This window comes from Strongylocentrotus purpuratus, unplaced genomic scaffold, assembly GCF_000002235.5.
Source record: "Strongylocentrotus purpuratus isolate Spur 01 unplaced genomic scaffold, Spur_5.0 spur5_scaffold_20, whole genome shotgun sequence".
NCBI classification, from domain to species: domain Eukaryota; kingdom Metazoa; phylum Echinodermata; class Echinoidea; order Camarodonta; family Strongylocentrotidae; genus Strongylocentrotus; species Strongylocentrotus purpuratus.
This window is the reverse complement of record NW_022145606.1, coordinates 48524701-48541215: the sequence shown is the minus strand read 5'-3', so window position 1 is coordinate 48541215 and position 16515 is coordinate 48524701. Positions and strand designations below refer to the sequence as shown.

The 16515-nt window shown below is 37.7% G+C and overlaps 1 protein-coding gene across 1 annotated transcript in view; it reads left to right on the top strand.

Moving 5' to 3' along the window:
• Positions 1 to 498: 498 nt before the first annotated feature.
• Positions 499 to 16515, top strand: part of LOC105440679 — a 57970-nt gene continuing 41953 nt past the window's right edge. Inside the window, exons 1-4 of the mRNA XM_030994024.1 lie at positions 499 to 527; positions 3703 to 5294; positions 6118 to 6659; positions 12263 to 12685. Coding sequence (XP_030849884.1) covers positions 3798 to 5294; positions 6118 to 6659; positions 12263 to 12685 — 2462 coding nt within the window. The 5' untranslated portion in view covers positions 499 to 527; positions 3703 to 3797. The remainder of the gene's footprint in view (positions 528 to 3702; positions 5295 to 6117; positions 6660 to 12262; positions 12686 to 16515) is intronic.

The window sequence follows — 16515 nt, the reverse complement described above, 5'->3', positions numbered from 1 at the left end:
CTAGTTACTCAGAACTGTGCATCGCCCTGGGGTACTCCCATAATTGGATTCAAACAATTCTCGCAAATCATCGAGGTAACTACAATGAGGCTTTGCAGGATATCCTGATCAAGTGGAATACTAAACAAGCAGATACAAGTCAATCACGATCGATCCTGGCAAGGAAGCTTCATGATGTGGAGCTTGGTGGATTGGGACAGAAATTGGCCGAAGGTAAAAAGTAATCTAGATGTAACTGAATGAACTATATCTATAATTATTGTATGATTGTTTATGATATTCAAAGTAAATGTGATCAGTCTAGCAGTCTTGCTGTATTCAGGTGTATTGTTTGATTTCTGAAATTAAAACTTTATTCGTTTCTAAATCAAAAGAATATGTTTTAATGTTCGATTCTCTCGAGCCATGGATGTATAAATAACATCAGAAAATGACTCTGTATACATTTCCTGTAGGTGAATATCTCTCAAAGCAGCAGGACCCACATGAAAAAGTCATAGAGGCGACTCCACTGCACAGTAGCTCAGGTATGATTGCATTACAACATTGATTCTTCTTCGTGGAAAGGGGGGGGGGCTAATACAACGACATGCCATCCAGACTATATATTAGGCATAGCTCCTAGGTTATTTAGAAGAGAAAGGAATATTGATATTTCAATGTTCAGTTCGAATGACAAAATTGCCGATTGGAGATTCACACATTAAGCCTACAGTAGTGATCTCAGTTTGCGAAGGTTCAAACAACTTCCGATTTCTGTCAGACACCTGATAAAGAGTTTCGCTGTTTCTACTTTCATGCAATAAAACATGTTGGAAAAAGAAAAAGAAAAAAAGGAGACAACATTTTAAAGAATGATATTGAAAACAAATACAAATAATCATCGAGAACCAAAAAAAAAACACCTAAGATTACCCCACATATAAATAGATACAAGCTATAAAAACAAAACAAACAAAAAGATAATATAATTGCTGATAAGGCTTCCCTGATAATTATGTTGTTATAATGTCCATTATTAGTATTATTATCATCATTGGAGGGGAGGGGGAGGGGTAGGGTTGGATAAAATTGCTGCCGTTTAATCAGATTTGACTCTTGGAAAATACTAGTCTACTTTCAATTCATAGTTTACGTAATTGTTTAATTGATTCGGATCGTCGGTTTATCTTTCTATAAATTTCACGCAGAACTGATAATCAGATTGACGAACTGAATCCCAAAATGTGAAAAATTGGCGAGAAGGGCACCCGGCTTCTAGTTAAAAAATAAAAATAATAGAAAAATAAACCCGTCAACCAAGTCCGTGAAAAGCAACGACTTAAATGTGAAAAAGTTTGATTTTTTGTTTAACCCTTCTTAACTTTCCATATCGATTTGGAGAGAATTTTTTTCCGACTGAGCTACTGTCTAATCGAAAATAACACTAGCTTTACAGGGTAATCCAATCTTTGTAATGAGTGCATTAGTGTGAAGAAAAAAAACAAAGAGGAGAAACCGAATTGCGAAAGTTTGAAATAAATTGAGAAAATAATTAGAAAATGATGAAGCTTTCAGACGTGTCATCACTATATCTTATATATATATTTATTATGTGAATCTCAAGTTGGCAAATAGGTCACTGGATTGTGACATAGTCCCGGGCAACTCTTCCGTTTGTAATGTAGACAAATTATATTAATTCTGTTTTTTTCCATACGTGCCTTCTCCAGTTAGGCACTAGACAACAATTATATATGGATAACATAATTATTATAATTCCTCTTCACTGTTAAAACAAGTATTAAAAAACTGCGGGTTAAAGAATTGTTGATTAAAAAACGTTATAAATGTGATGTTGATTAAAATTTACTTTTAATCTTGCGTTGGTTAAAAACAGTGTTGATCAAAACTATTCCTTTTAAACTGTATTGGTTATGTCCAAGTCGTTGGCAAACATTGTAACCCGGCATGGATTAAAAACAAAAATCCCACAGTAATGATCGCCCCCTCCCGGTTAAAGTTTAATCAAAGTTAATAAAGTACTGGTCACGTGACCCAACGGAACGATCGAAGCGCGTAGCTAGCCCTTAACCTTGCGATCGCCCGACATATGCTAATACACATGCAACATACATATACGTGTGCAACAAAATATTTAAACACAAAACAATGGAGGGTGTCGCGAGGACGCTGGGGGAATGGAGGTTTGGACGGTCTTATCCCCATGTTTTCAGGAAAGAAATTATTTTAATATTATCATCATTAATTCTAAGATTGTAAGGAAGAATTGAAATAAGGTTCTTGTTCAAATTAAAAACGGTTTGTGTCCCGTAGGCTGTACGTAGCTCGACCAGAAGTAACTATTTACTTTATACACCATAATTATGTGAGCATCGCACCATGCACCTGGCTCTCGTAAGCACACCCACACACACACACACACACACACATATTTATCAGTCTGCAAGAACCTTCAACTGTGAAGGAGGCAGACCCAAAGAAGGAGAAGTGTATAACGGATCACCTACCCAAATTGCATGCATGAATAAAGACGTTTCTCTTTATGATGACTACCTTATTTGTTTTCTAATTGTATATAATTGTTTAAACCAATTAGAAACAAAATAAGATAGTCATCATAAAGTGAAACGTCTTTAATATGCATGCAATTTGGCTAGGTCATCCGTTACACTTACTGGTTGAGCTACAGCCTACGAGACTCTAAATGTTTTTAATGTGAGCAAGAAACATATTTCACTTCTTCCTTACAATCTTAGAATTGATGATAATAATATTTAAATAATTTCTTACCTGCAAACACGGGGAAAAGACCTCCAAACCCCGGTACGTTTAACCAACAGTGGTTATAACTGCAACCAACACATTTAACCAACATCGTGTGAATCAAAACAGAATTAACCTACAATGGTTACGATTTTAACCAACGACCCATGTAAGTTTAACCAACATTGAGTGAATCAGCCCGTAAAAAAAGCATAAATAACCAACACATGGTTAACGTTTAATCTACTCCACTTAAACCAACATTGAGCAAATACATTTAACCAATAAACGATTAAAAAATGTAATCAACCACAGTTTAAATTTTAATCAACAGGCCGTTAGTTAAAGTTTAACCCACAATTGAGTGATTCATATAGTAATTTGTAGTTGATTAAAGTTGTAACCAACTTGATTAAAAATGTTAATACTTGTTCTAACAGTGCAAAAAGGAACTATCCTCCTTAGTAACACATTTGGTCGTTGTTGTTGACATTTTAAGTGATTTTTGTGTGTATTGGAACAGATGGGAGAGTTGTCCGCCACTACATCATAGTAACACTACAGATTCGGCCAATACACAAATTCCCTTACGTATATTGATTGCAACATTTACAAAGTTATAACGCTCTTGTTATGAACTTTAACGATTTCATTCAAAATAAGCTCACCTGTCTGCTTCTCTCATGTTTCTGCTTTCTGTCAGAGCAATCTGCTATCAAGGTTGGGGTTTTCTTTTCGTGTGTTTCCCGGCTTATACTTCAGGTGGAAGAGGAAAAACGTCGAAACAATGAATATTGATAAAGAAATAAATAAAAGATACATGTGTTTCATCAAGAAGAACAAAACTTAACGAACCCTACTGGGTCGGAGTGTGAAGGGGCTGAGATTGTGGGAGTGCAATATAAATTGTTGTCTTATATGCTTGCATCATTCCAGATATCTACAGTAAGAAGATCTCGCCATCATTGACTGTTCAGCGATGTCGCGAAAAGTTGGAGAATAAGTACCGAAATCAATTGTGCAAAATTCAAATGAAACCGTGGGATAAAAGTGATTATGCTGAGTTCAAAGATATGCACACGGTTGTCACAATGGTGCAGAAGGACGCTCGTGGAAAAGACACGAAAATGAAGGAAATACTCCAGGGTTCTGTTGCTGAAATATTTTCAACGAAAGTAAACGGAGAACTGCCAGCTCGAATCCTCATTTCGGCCCCAGCTGGACGAGGAAAAACCACGGCTGTCGCTAAGATGGCTTATGACTGGCTTCACAGAGAAAAGGGGTCAGCATTAGAACTACTGCCACTTCTGTTTGTTGTGAAATTCCGAAACACAAGTCAACTTACATCGATCGGAGAAGCCATCAAATCCCAGCTTTTGAGTGATGTTGATGATCTCACACCAGAGGGTCTGGAGAGTTTCATTAGAGAGAATCAGGGAATCTGCCACATCATACTAGACGGACTAGATGAGTATGCCGGTATTTCTTCTTCAAACCGAAGCTCAGAGAGCAATATGGTCAGTGTCATCCTCTGGGAGGAATTTCCAGAGTGTCGGGTCCTTGTAACAACACGCCCTCACCTAGAGAGCTTCTTCAATCAAGATGATCTTCCAAGGGTATACACAAAGATGTGGATCGAAGGATTCTCGCAAGAGAGTTCACGAGAGTACATCGACAAGTTCTTTGCTTCGACTTCGAAACCTTGTCGTGGACATGGTCTGAAAGTTTACCTTGATGACCAACCACTGATTAATGAACTTGTTAAAACGCCTTTATTTTGTCTCATGGTCTGTCACTTGTGGAGCAAAGAGCGTTTGAACACTGAAACTGAAACGCAAACAGAATTATTAGACAGCGTGAATGTTTTTCTGATGCACCATGCCAATGCCCGAGCAAAATCAAAAGACGAAATAACAAAAGAAGAACTAATCGAAATCATTCGTAACCTGGGTAAGGTTGCACTAGCTGGCCTAATCGACGACTCTAAAAAACTAGTCTTCACGCCCCATGATTTCCGAAGAGTTCCCGCTATCCTTGATAGGGCATGTGAGCTTGGGATCTTATCTAAGGCGACGATTCCAACGACATTAATGCTCCCACTATCCCACAATACCACATCCACGACCATTGAGTTTTATCATAAACTCGTTCAGGAACACTCGGCTGGGAAATACCTTGCTGCTAAAACGAAGAAATATATGTTACGACTGAAGATTTCTAAGTTAGACAGACTGCTGCGAAACATAACAGCAAACATCGGTGACTATGAGAATCTCATTCGATTTGCTGCTGGCGCGGATAACAGCCTTTGCATCCGAATAATGGAGGCGCTCCTTTCGAACCGCTATTTGGATGAGAGCGAGCGATATCGCATTCTCCTTGACTGCTCATCAGAGACCAGGGGTACTGAAGGAAATGTGTCTTCGTTGGTTCAAAGATGTGTAACTGCACAGAGTATTGTTCTAAAGTCACCGACTGTCTACACCGTCGTTGGGATGCAATATCTTCCAAAGCAACTTAAACTTCAGGTATGCACGTTTTCATTTGAAAAAATAACAATAATAATTTCATAAAGATTGATTAAATTTCCATCCCTCCGCAATAACTATAAGTCAAAGGTGTAAGATTGTTTTAATAGATTATTGATTAATTGACGGCATCTTCATTAATAATAATGCAAGATAAAATGATCAAGACGTATAATTCATTATCATAATTTTTCCATCTTTGCCCAATTACGGCCTTGATCTTGATCAAGGTACTGCATTCCAGAAACGAGAAAAATAATGCAAACAAATAATGCTAGGCCCTAGGGCTTATTCATATAGGGAAAATGATGAGACTCATTCAACAAAGGATCTCTATATTAAACATGGAAGAAAATACATATTTGACTTATGAACGTAAAGAAGTAAAGAAGGGAACTTCCATCACTTTAGCGAATACATTTCTGAGATAAGATTAGGTCGTAGGCTCGTTTGCTTTAATGATTAGCACCAAAACAAGACATTAGATATTTCAGAATTTGGCCGATTTAATTGAAGATAATCTCCACCATCGCGACCTTCTTCTACGTGCTGCAAGCCGAAGATGACGTGATATTTGGACTTCTACGCCCGGCGGAAAGGCAGGGTGTACTTGTTCATTGACACCGCCATCTTGGGCGGCTCGAAGTAAGTGCAGAGAATATTATAGATATTAATTATAAGAACCGGCCAGATTATGGACTAGAGCTGAAATAGAAATCTTCATCAACTTATCGATGTTCTGACTATTAAAGTTTGTCTCTATCTCTTTTTCTCTTTACCCCCACCTTATCTCTCTCTCTCTCTCTGTGTGTATGAACACCAGGTAAGGACAGTAAAGCTCGAGGGGTCTACTCTAACTACGGACGTGACGACTGGACTATGGACCTGCCTCAAAGCCTTTTGGATGTTAGATACTCTCATCATCTCAGACTCGTCTCTCAGTTTCCCTCCATCTCCTCCGGAGCTTCCATACGTTACAAAGCTATCAGCTAAGAGAGTGACGTCACAAAGCTACAAAGGAGTTCTTTCATCGATACCTGGAGTGAGAGATATCGATGTCTCTATCGACGTTGCAGAGACAAGCAATACTTTTCAGATCACCACCGCATCCAGGCCTATGAATCAGACTAAGGCTATCATCATGGATGAACAGTTCTTTGTTCATATCAGACTACACGCCTTGACAGCACCCACCACAGACAAGAACATTGAATCAGAAGAGACAATTGGAGGACTTAGTCTTCTTTTTGAAGACCAAACCAAAAAAACACAGCGGCTGCATGTGTCCGGGGTGAGGGGCAGAGACGAAGAAGCCTTGGTGGACCTGTTTGTCAAGACTAAACAACTAACGTACTTGAATTCAGGGTAGGTAGCCTAGTGCCTACTACTACTAGACCTAGTACTACTAGATCTAGGTCTACTACATCTAGGTCTACTAGGTAGATCTCGATCTAGATCTAGTCTAGGTCTAGATCTGTATTCATGTATGGTGGTCTGACCATAGTTCACTATCTCAACAAATCGGTAAGACTTCGAAAGTCTGATATCACTAATGGAAAGAGAAACCTAAAATTACCGAGAAACGAAATTTGTTATGGAATTGGAGGTGAAATGAGTAAATATGAACTTGTCTACATGGGTCTGTAAATCTTTATTTTGAGAGCAAATGTCATCAAAATTGTTAATTAAAAGTGGTACCAACCAGGGGCGGTGATTTATTTTCATAACGGGGGCGACAAAGTGAGAGGGTCGAGGAAGCATAGATCTAGACTAATAGTTACTAGACCTAGTCAACAAGCTAGAGGGGCGAAGGTAACGGTAGTGAGTAGTAGGCCTAGATCTAGGCCTACCCCCTTACACTTTCACATGTTTTCGAAGTTTTGTTGTATTACAACATTACATTCCTTAGCAAAACTGTATTAGACCTATACAAACAAGCAAGATGCTTTTTTTCACACTTCACTTTTACATTGCCGGTAATTAGTGTGCAGTCCGAAGGGTTGTAGTAGGTTTAGTAAAACGAGCGTTGAGGGGATCTATCTAATTTCAGGGTAATGATTATTAATGTACCGGTAAACATACACCAATTTCTCACTCTAATCAATCTTTAAACATTCACAAGAAATTTAGAAAGCTGCATTTATCACCTCTCAATCTCAAGTTATACTAATTAAGTCAAGTTCAACCATACAAGATAGTCTTTCATTAAACTACAAAATAATACAAAAATGTAAGGTTTCACTGAAATTTATAGCTGATATTTAATCAATAGACACAAAATCTGTGTACTAAAACATCAACTTGAAAATAACAGGACACACTTCCTGTAGGTCTGTGGTATAAAATCAACGACAATCAAACAACTTGTCGCTAAAATGGAAGAAACCAAATATTCTCTTTACCTAAAAGTAAAAAGCTAAAACTGTCCTTTAAAATATGGCTGTATATAAATACAATAGTCAGTGACCACTATTACCTTGATGCTGCACTTTCTTAATGCTAGAAAATATTAATGGTATCAGGTTGGTAAAAGAAAAGATACAAACATACAAAGTATACTGTCTAGGACAATGCTAATGTATTATTACACACAATTAGTGCTTGAAAGTACTTAAATAACAAAATCGACCTTGGTTGAGTCTGATACCAGCCTATAATAATGGCCGAATGTTAATGCTTTAAAATGAATTAATGGACACAAACGAATTGTGAACTAGGTCTATACTAGATCTAGAAAGAATCAAGACCTATAGTTGTCATGCCAAGATTCACACAGTGAACGTACAATTACAAGGGTACGAGATAAGTTCTTCTTGACACGAATGATGGCGATTATTACATAAAATGATCTAGATGTTCTAAACTTGAATTCAACGTGATTGTTGGTATAAAAACATGCACAAAAACAAAATCAATGGTAGTCTATAGAAAATAGACCCAGGTTAGATTAGCAGTTGTCAACTTCAATGCTTCACTGTGTAACCATGGTAACTACTTCACATGTAGCTGTAGATCTGGTAAGAGTCTGTGAATCACTCAATGTTATGTGTTCGAATACTAACCAGCAAACTGTGGTCGAAGACGAAGAAACCTGGCTGGCAATTGATTGTTCTCGCTAAGTAGAATACTTTAAAGACGTGTCGATCGCGTGTAGTACCACGAGTTGCTGCTAGCGTAGTGGACGTGTAATAGACCGCTAGGCCTACTACTACTAGTCTATCATTCAAGCTCTCTGGGCGAACGCTACACTGGAAGAAAATCCGATGAAGAAAATCCGATATAGAAAGACACTAATTCATCTTTACTCGGGTCGTTGAAAGTGGAGGTTCCATGAAGTTCACGTAGATCTAGCTGCAAACTGCACAAACTAATTGTTGAATGGGAAACTTCCCAGGATGAAGTTCACGTATGTAGCTACAATGCAGTCTACACAAAAAGTGACTGTTGAACGGGAACCACCTCACATAGAACTGATGATCCTAGCTATGCGAAGGCGAGGTCAGATCTTGGTTGAAATCGTTATGACGAAAAATTGCGTTGTAAACATGAAGATCAAATGTCCAACTTAATAAATCTCGTATCAGGCCCAAGCAAGAGTTGCTATGTACCTCACTGAAGTAGTAAACTGAAATTTGGGCACTGAAAAGTTGAAAAAGTCATAAAAAGTAGTCAATTATGACCAAGAGCACAACACATTAGGGCTCTCAACTTTAGGCGAGAGATGGACGGTGTGCCAAAAACATGCACAAAAACGCATTGAATCTAAAAACGTGGTTTATTGTTTACATTCTATACGCACTATCAATACTAATTAGAAAATAAACAAGAACATAAATCAAATACTCATTAATGCCTTAACATAGGATATTCTAATAAAAGGTGATTCAGAGTATAATTTTGTTGATAATACTCTGTATCAAAAATGTATACATGTAAACAGAAATATTATATTTAAACAAATATTAGCACCTCTTAATCAAAACATGAATATTCATTAAAAATGACGTCAGTAAAGGGCAGTGCTACATAGGTAAATCTTTAGTAAACTTTAATTAGTCATGTATGACGTAATGAAAGACCTTGAGTTTGACTTAATAATACTATTTTTTAGAAAGATGTACACCATTCCCTTTAGGAAGTTAGGCGACAATATTTATATAACCAGGCTGGTAGGGACTCCTTAAAACTTAATAAAAAGAGCGAGCGGAATATTCATTTTTTAACACTGATCTATTTCTATACCTCTTAATCTTGAAAACATACAGTGTACACTGTGCTTACGTGATACCAACGAAATACAGATTTTATACAATATTTACTTGTATATTTTGAAGGATATTATGCGAGGTAGTGTAGAGACCGAGCTAGAAGCTGTTCGCATTTGTATTAGTCTAAAAGCTGCACTCTTGGGCCCTTCAGAGCCTAACAGTATTAAACAAAGAAAGAGTGTTGCAGTCTTTATTCAGTAGAATATTTGCTATACATTTGTGTGTGTGCACTTTTTCAAATTATCCGGGGAGGGGGGGGGGATCTCCCCCTAAACATCGCCGCCCTTGGTAGTAACTGATTGTATGATATTTTCCTTCCAAAATATCCAATTATCTTACATTTGATCGATTGCATTTTTCGATAAATCAGATGTAAACCTCCGTGCACGAAGTAAGGTCTCGTTGTTTTTATGACTTTTTCGTGAGTTGCAGCGCGCACGCCAATCCGACATCGAATTTTAGATCGCGATATCTCCGGAATCCTTTGACCATAATTGTTTGTAGTTAGGATCTACACCAATTTGTAGTTAAAAACTCTGCCGTCCGGCATTTGCTAATAATTGAAATTAAAAAAATTGTGTAGAATATGAGAAATCATGGATCGAATATCACATTTTCTAATATTGTCAAAAATCTCCGCGAACTTTGGTCACTACAGATTTTTGTTTTTATGTCGTTTTTTAATTTTAAGATGGCATGAACACCAAATAATGTATTTAAATGGTATTTAATGGATTTTCTCATTATTACTGATATCATTATCACGATTTTATTTGTGATTATTATTACCATTATTATAATATGGTTAACATCATTATTGTTATTGTTAGTAATGTTGCTTTCATTCACCTTTGTAAAGAGGGGATGCACAATTTACTTGCATTCTTTAATATCGTTTCCTTGAATCACGTTCTTTCCCTCATTGCTTTTCAAATATTCTTTATAGGAGTGGAGGTGGTTCTCTAAACAAAAAGAACACCGTCCAGGTGAGTGAATTTTGCTATACGGGTGCATGCATTTCGTATGAAAATATTTAACAAAGGGTAGTCCTCTGAATTGTACTATTAAAGGGAATTGCAAAACAATTGCATTTTTTTGTTGTTGAAAGAACTCAATTCATATGAATTAGTTTTGCTCGATTTGGACAGTTAACGCGACGAAGAAAATACCAGCACTTAACGCTGTGTGGAGTCAAACGCAGATTTTAATGATACGCGCTGTATACGCGTCGCACAGGAGCGTAGCTGAACAAACGTACAGTGGACGTGTCCATTATAGCAAATGGGGGTGTATGATGTTAGGCTCATATAAGCCTAGCTGTGTACAGTGGAAATTGGGACTCGGACCGTCAGAAAAAGAAAAAAAAATTGTTAAAATTAGAGTGCATGATATCACTGTTTTGATCACATGGGTCTCCTGAACGTGTATTATATGGTACAGATAAAGAGAACGTTGTATGTATTCGATCTGCTGTGGCACACACACACACAGGCCCTATATACACTCCAACGCATCACACACACAGTAGGCCTACACAGAGATACCCTTGGCAACACACACGGCGTATTAAGCGCATACAATACAGTGCGCGTAGTATATACGGCCGTGTACACAGTCATGTACACACGCGTATACCCTGCATGTAGAATGGATACCCTCCGGGGAAGCCTGTTACACAACAAAATCTCTTAATCATGGCTATACATACCTATAAATAAATCTTAATTTCACTAATTTTGAAAACGTATTGTTATTTATGATATGAAAAGATTTGTTCCTATATAATTATGTAATAGTTTGGTTACATTCATTTAACTAATATATATAAATAAGTGGCATTATGTTACCATTAAACGTCATGCTCAATTAGACATCGGCGTTGTAAGAGCGAGCAATACATAGCTATTGCACACGTCGCATCGACTCAAGAAAGCCACTTCAGGTTGTATTTTCTTACAGACATAACAATTTGTCAAGTCATTTTGACGGACCTATTTTTCAATCAATCATAATATTTTCTAATATATTACGAAAGCTGAGGAGATGAGCTGTGTTCTCGACATGGTATATAATTTTTAGCCTATACCGTTCGCGCGTAAGTCTAATGGAAAAGTCACACAGGGGGCGTGAACAAGCACATTTCTTCTAAATTACGCTTAAATCGCTTCCAAATTCTACCCATAAGTGTTTTGAAATCATAAAAATGACGGAGTTATTTATTTTCGAAAATTATTGAAAGTTAAATGATTAAAAAGAGGAAATAGCAGGCATTTTATAGATGTTGGTATCTATTCTGGACAGCCTCCACAACTAATGCTAAACCTATCAAACCCGGCCAAAGTATGATTTTTCTGATTCCTTCCCATGCCTTTATAACGGGCGCTGAAAATCTCTATCAGTAGTGCGAACGGGTGAACGCTTAACTGTCCCATGAAATTGATATGAATTCTCGGAATATGAAATTAATACTTGTATTTTCAACATCACTGACGTGGAATTCTATATGTCCACACGTTTATTCTCAATATTTGAATCGATGTATATAAAAGTGACAAGTTTGTCTGTTTGCATTTAATTGCAGAATACTAGCCTTCATATAGAGCAATGCCAGCTATCTACTGAGATGACAGAAAAGTTGTTGTCCTGCTTCAAATCCTTCACCTCACTAAACCATCTCACCATCTCAGACTCCTCTCTCAGTTTCCCTCCATCTCCTCCTGAGCTTCCATCCGTTACAAAGCTATCAGCTAAGAGAGTGACGTCACAAAGCTACAAAGAAGTGCTCTCGTCGATATCTGGAGTGAGAGATATCGATGTCTCTATCGATGTTACAGAGACGAGCAACACTTTTCAGATCACCACCGCATCCAGGCCTATGAATCAGACTAAGGCTATCATCATGGATGAACAGTTCTTTGTTCATATCAGACTACACGCCTTGCCAGCACTTACCGCAGACAGGAAGATTGAATCAGGAGAGACAATTGGAGGACTTAGTCTTCTATTTGAAGACCAAACCCAAAAAACACAGCGGCTGCATGTGTCCGGGGTGAGGGGCAGAGACGAAGAAGCCTTGGTGGACCTGTTTGTCAAGACTAAACAACTAACGTACTTGAATTCGGGGTAGGTAGCCTATAGTGCCTACTACTACTAGACCTAGTACTACTAGATCTAGGTCTAATACATCTAGGTCTACTAGGTAGATCTCGATCTCGATCTAGTCTAGGTCTAGATCTTTATTCATGTATGGTGGTGTGACCATACTAGTTCACTATCTCAACAAATCGGTAAGATTTCGAAAGTCTGATATCACTAGATCTAATGGAAAGAGAAACCTAAAATTACCGAGAGACGAAATTTGTTATGGAATTGGAGGTGAAATGAGTAAATATGAACTTGCCTACGAGGGTCTGTAAATCTTTATTTTGAGAGCAAATGTCATTAAAATTGTAAATAAAAAGTGGTACCAAGGGGCGGTAATTTCTTTTCATAACCGGGGCGACAAAGTGAGAGGGTCGAGGAAGCATAGATCTAGACTAATGGGCCCGAATTCACAAAGGAGGTTTGTCGACAAACCTTGTGTTTCGTACGTCATTTGACGCGTTTTACGCGTTTTTTACAAACCTGGTTTGTAAAGAACAAAAGGAGGTTTGGCGAAACAAAAGGGGGTTTGAGCTCAAACCTTGGTCTGAGCTCAGACCCTGCTTTGTGAATTCGGGCCTTAGAGTCTAGTCAACAAGCTAGAGGGGCGAAGGTAACGGTAGTGACTACTAGTACTAGTAGGCCTAGATCTAGGCCTAGATCTACCCCCTTAGTCCTTACACTTTCACATGTTTTTGAAGTTTTGTTGTATTACAACATTACATTCATGCTAAATATATTACTCATTGCGGATATAGTATCGAAAATAATATCGCTAGTGATATTCGTTTGTCTCGCAATGTGGTCAATAAGGAATCTAAAAGATCACGACGTTTCGTATGCTACTGCGATACTTCGTCAGGTGTTAACAATTTTTTTTTTTTTTTTTTTTGGATTGGGTTTTAAGGCAATTCAAAATTGACTATTTATGCCTCTCGCGCTGTGCTTGGATTTTGTAAAAAAAATACTTATTCATATACCTATTTATATAAAGATATACTCATATAAAGACACACATACAGATAAGTGTTTACCTATTTAACTAAATATACATACACTTTTGTACTGTCTAGTTTGTTTCATTAATTAATTTCATTATAAAAAAATAAATAAAAAATAAAAAATAAATAAAAAAAAAAAATCTTTTTTTTTTTTCTTTCTTCCCTTTCCTTTCTTGTATTGACTTGTTTATTTTTAAATACTACTAATATGTATTTGATACACAATTTTTTTTTCTTGAATTCCAATCGTCTATTTCCCTTACTCGTAAACTATCTTTTAATAGAAATCTAAAAAAAGTGGCGTAAACATGGAGGAAATTAATATGAAGGCACTCATGCGTTCTATGGGCACACAGGAAAGAATATGAACATGATATAATGTAATATGCTCTATACTGTTAAGGTCTGGTTTTGTAATATTTTGTTTTACATCATTGTAAATCTTGTTTAGAGAGCTCGGCAGCGGCGAGCCTGCCAGTCCGGGTCACTCCTCCGCCAAGATCCAAGACACCCATGGCCGCTTAATCTTGCGGGAAGCCGCGAAGAGGGAAACCGCTGCACCCTGTGTAGACGTTAAGTCTCACACTCGGAGAACGACGGAGGCTCCCTCAACCGTTGACCGGCGAGGTTGCTAATGCCAACCACCCCCGGCCCCAGCTACCAGGCCACCGTGCTTGTCATCTAACAACTTTTTTTTTTTTTTTTTTGGATTGGGTTTTAAGGCAATTCAGTCAAAATTGACTATTTATGCCTCTCGCGCTGTGCTTGGATTTTGAAGAAAAAAAAAATACTTATTCATATACCTATTTATATAAAGATATACTCATATAAAGACACACATACAGTTAAGTGTTTACCTATTTAACTAAATATACATACACTTTTGTACTGTCTAGTTTGTTTCATTAATTAATTTCATTATAAAAAAAAAATTCTTCTTTTTTTTCCTTTCTTGTATTGACTTGTTTATTTTTAAATACTGCTAATATGTATTTGATACACAAAAAGTTTTTCTTGAATTCCAATCGTCTATTTCCCTCTACTCGTAAACTATCTTTTAATAGAAATCTAAAAAAAGTGGCGTAAACATGGAGGAAATTAATATGAAGGCACTCATGCGTTCTATGGGCACACAGGAAAGAATATGAACATGATATAATGTGATATGCTCTATACTGTTAAGGTCTGGTTTTGTAATGTTTTGTTTTACATCATTGTAAAACTTGTTTAGAGAGCTCGGCAGCGGCGAGCCTGCCAGTCCGGGTCACTCCTCCGCCAAGATCCAAGACACCCATGGCCGCTTAATCTTGCGGGAAGCCGCGAAGAGGGAAACCGCTGCACCCTGTGTAGACGTTAAGTCTCACACTCGGAGAACGACGGAGGCTCCCTCAACTACTGTAAGCAAGGGTCTTTTATACTCTACGGGAGGACCGTGCGGAGCGGTCCATAATTCGATCGATAATTGGAACAATAACGAACAATGCCTATTGGTCGACGCACACGGTGATCGACCAATCACCAGGCCGCTGGTTCGGCTAATGCACCAGGCCTATTGGCCGACGCATACGGTACTCAGCCAATCAACGGGCCGCTGGATCGGACCGTCTGCTGAATGGAATCGACCGTTGTTGGCTGGCAGGACGGCGAGTGTCATGGCGGCGTATCGTCCGCATCCAAAATTCGGGGATATCGATCCCGTTGTCTCTGTTGAAATTATTAGGATTGAGACGGATATTGATAGCTTCTTTCACCCTCCGTGTATACCAATGCCTTTCCTTGGAAAGGCACTGAACCCCAGCCCAGTCTGGTTGATGCTGTTTATCCCAAGCATGTTCGGCTACGGCTGAGTTGTCAGTTCGACGGAGTCTGACATCCCTCTTAGGCTCAGTGATTCTTTCTTTTATCGGACGGGCAGTTTCACCGATGTAGGATCTATCACATCCTTTACAAGGGATGTTGTACACAATGCCGTCCCGTCTATGTGGAGGAATTGGATCCTTGGGGCGTGTAAGTTGTTGACGTAGGGTGGTATCTGATCTGAAAACCGTTCGAATGCCATGGCTGAATTTTTCGATAAATCAGATGTAAACCTCCGTGCACGATTTAAGGTCACGTTGTTTTTATGACTTTTTCGTGAGTTACAGCGCGCACGCCAATCCGACATCGAATTTTAGATCGCGATATCTCTGGAATCCTTTGACCATAATTGTTTGTAGTTAGGATCTACACCACTTTGTAATTAAAAACTTTGCCATCCGGCATTTGCTAATAATTGAAATAAATACATTTGTGTAGAATATGAGAAATCATGGATCGAATATCACATTTTCTAATATTTTAAAAAATCTCCGCGAACTTTGGTCACTACAGATTTTTGTGTTCATGTTGTTTTTTTAATTTTAAGATAGCATGAACACCAAATAATGTATTTAAATGGTATTTAATGGATTTTCTCATTGTTATTGATATCATTATCATGATTGTATTTGTGATTATTATTACCATTATTATAATATGGTTAACATCATTATTGTTATTGTTAGTAATGTTGCTTTCATTCACCTTTGTAAAGAGGGGATGCACAATAGGCCATTTTCGTAATGTAACCAAAATTAATGCATACGTCTTTGTGAAGTGCCTCAATACAAATAATTGCATTCACCTGATAAGAATAATAGTATTTCAATAGACATAATTCAAACTGCATACATTAGTTGTTGTCAGGTTGGACAAGCATTATGGCTTGACCTACCTAGCAACACTTAATATATGCTGTTGCATTCTGACTATTGAAATACTATTATTCCTATC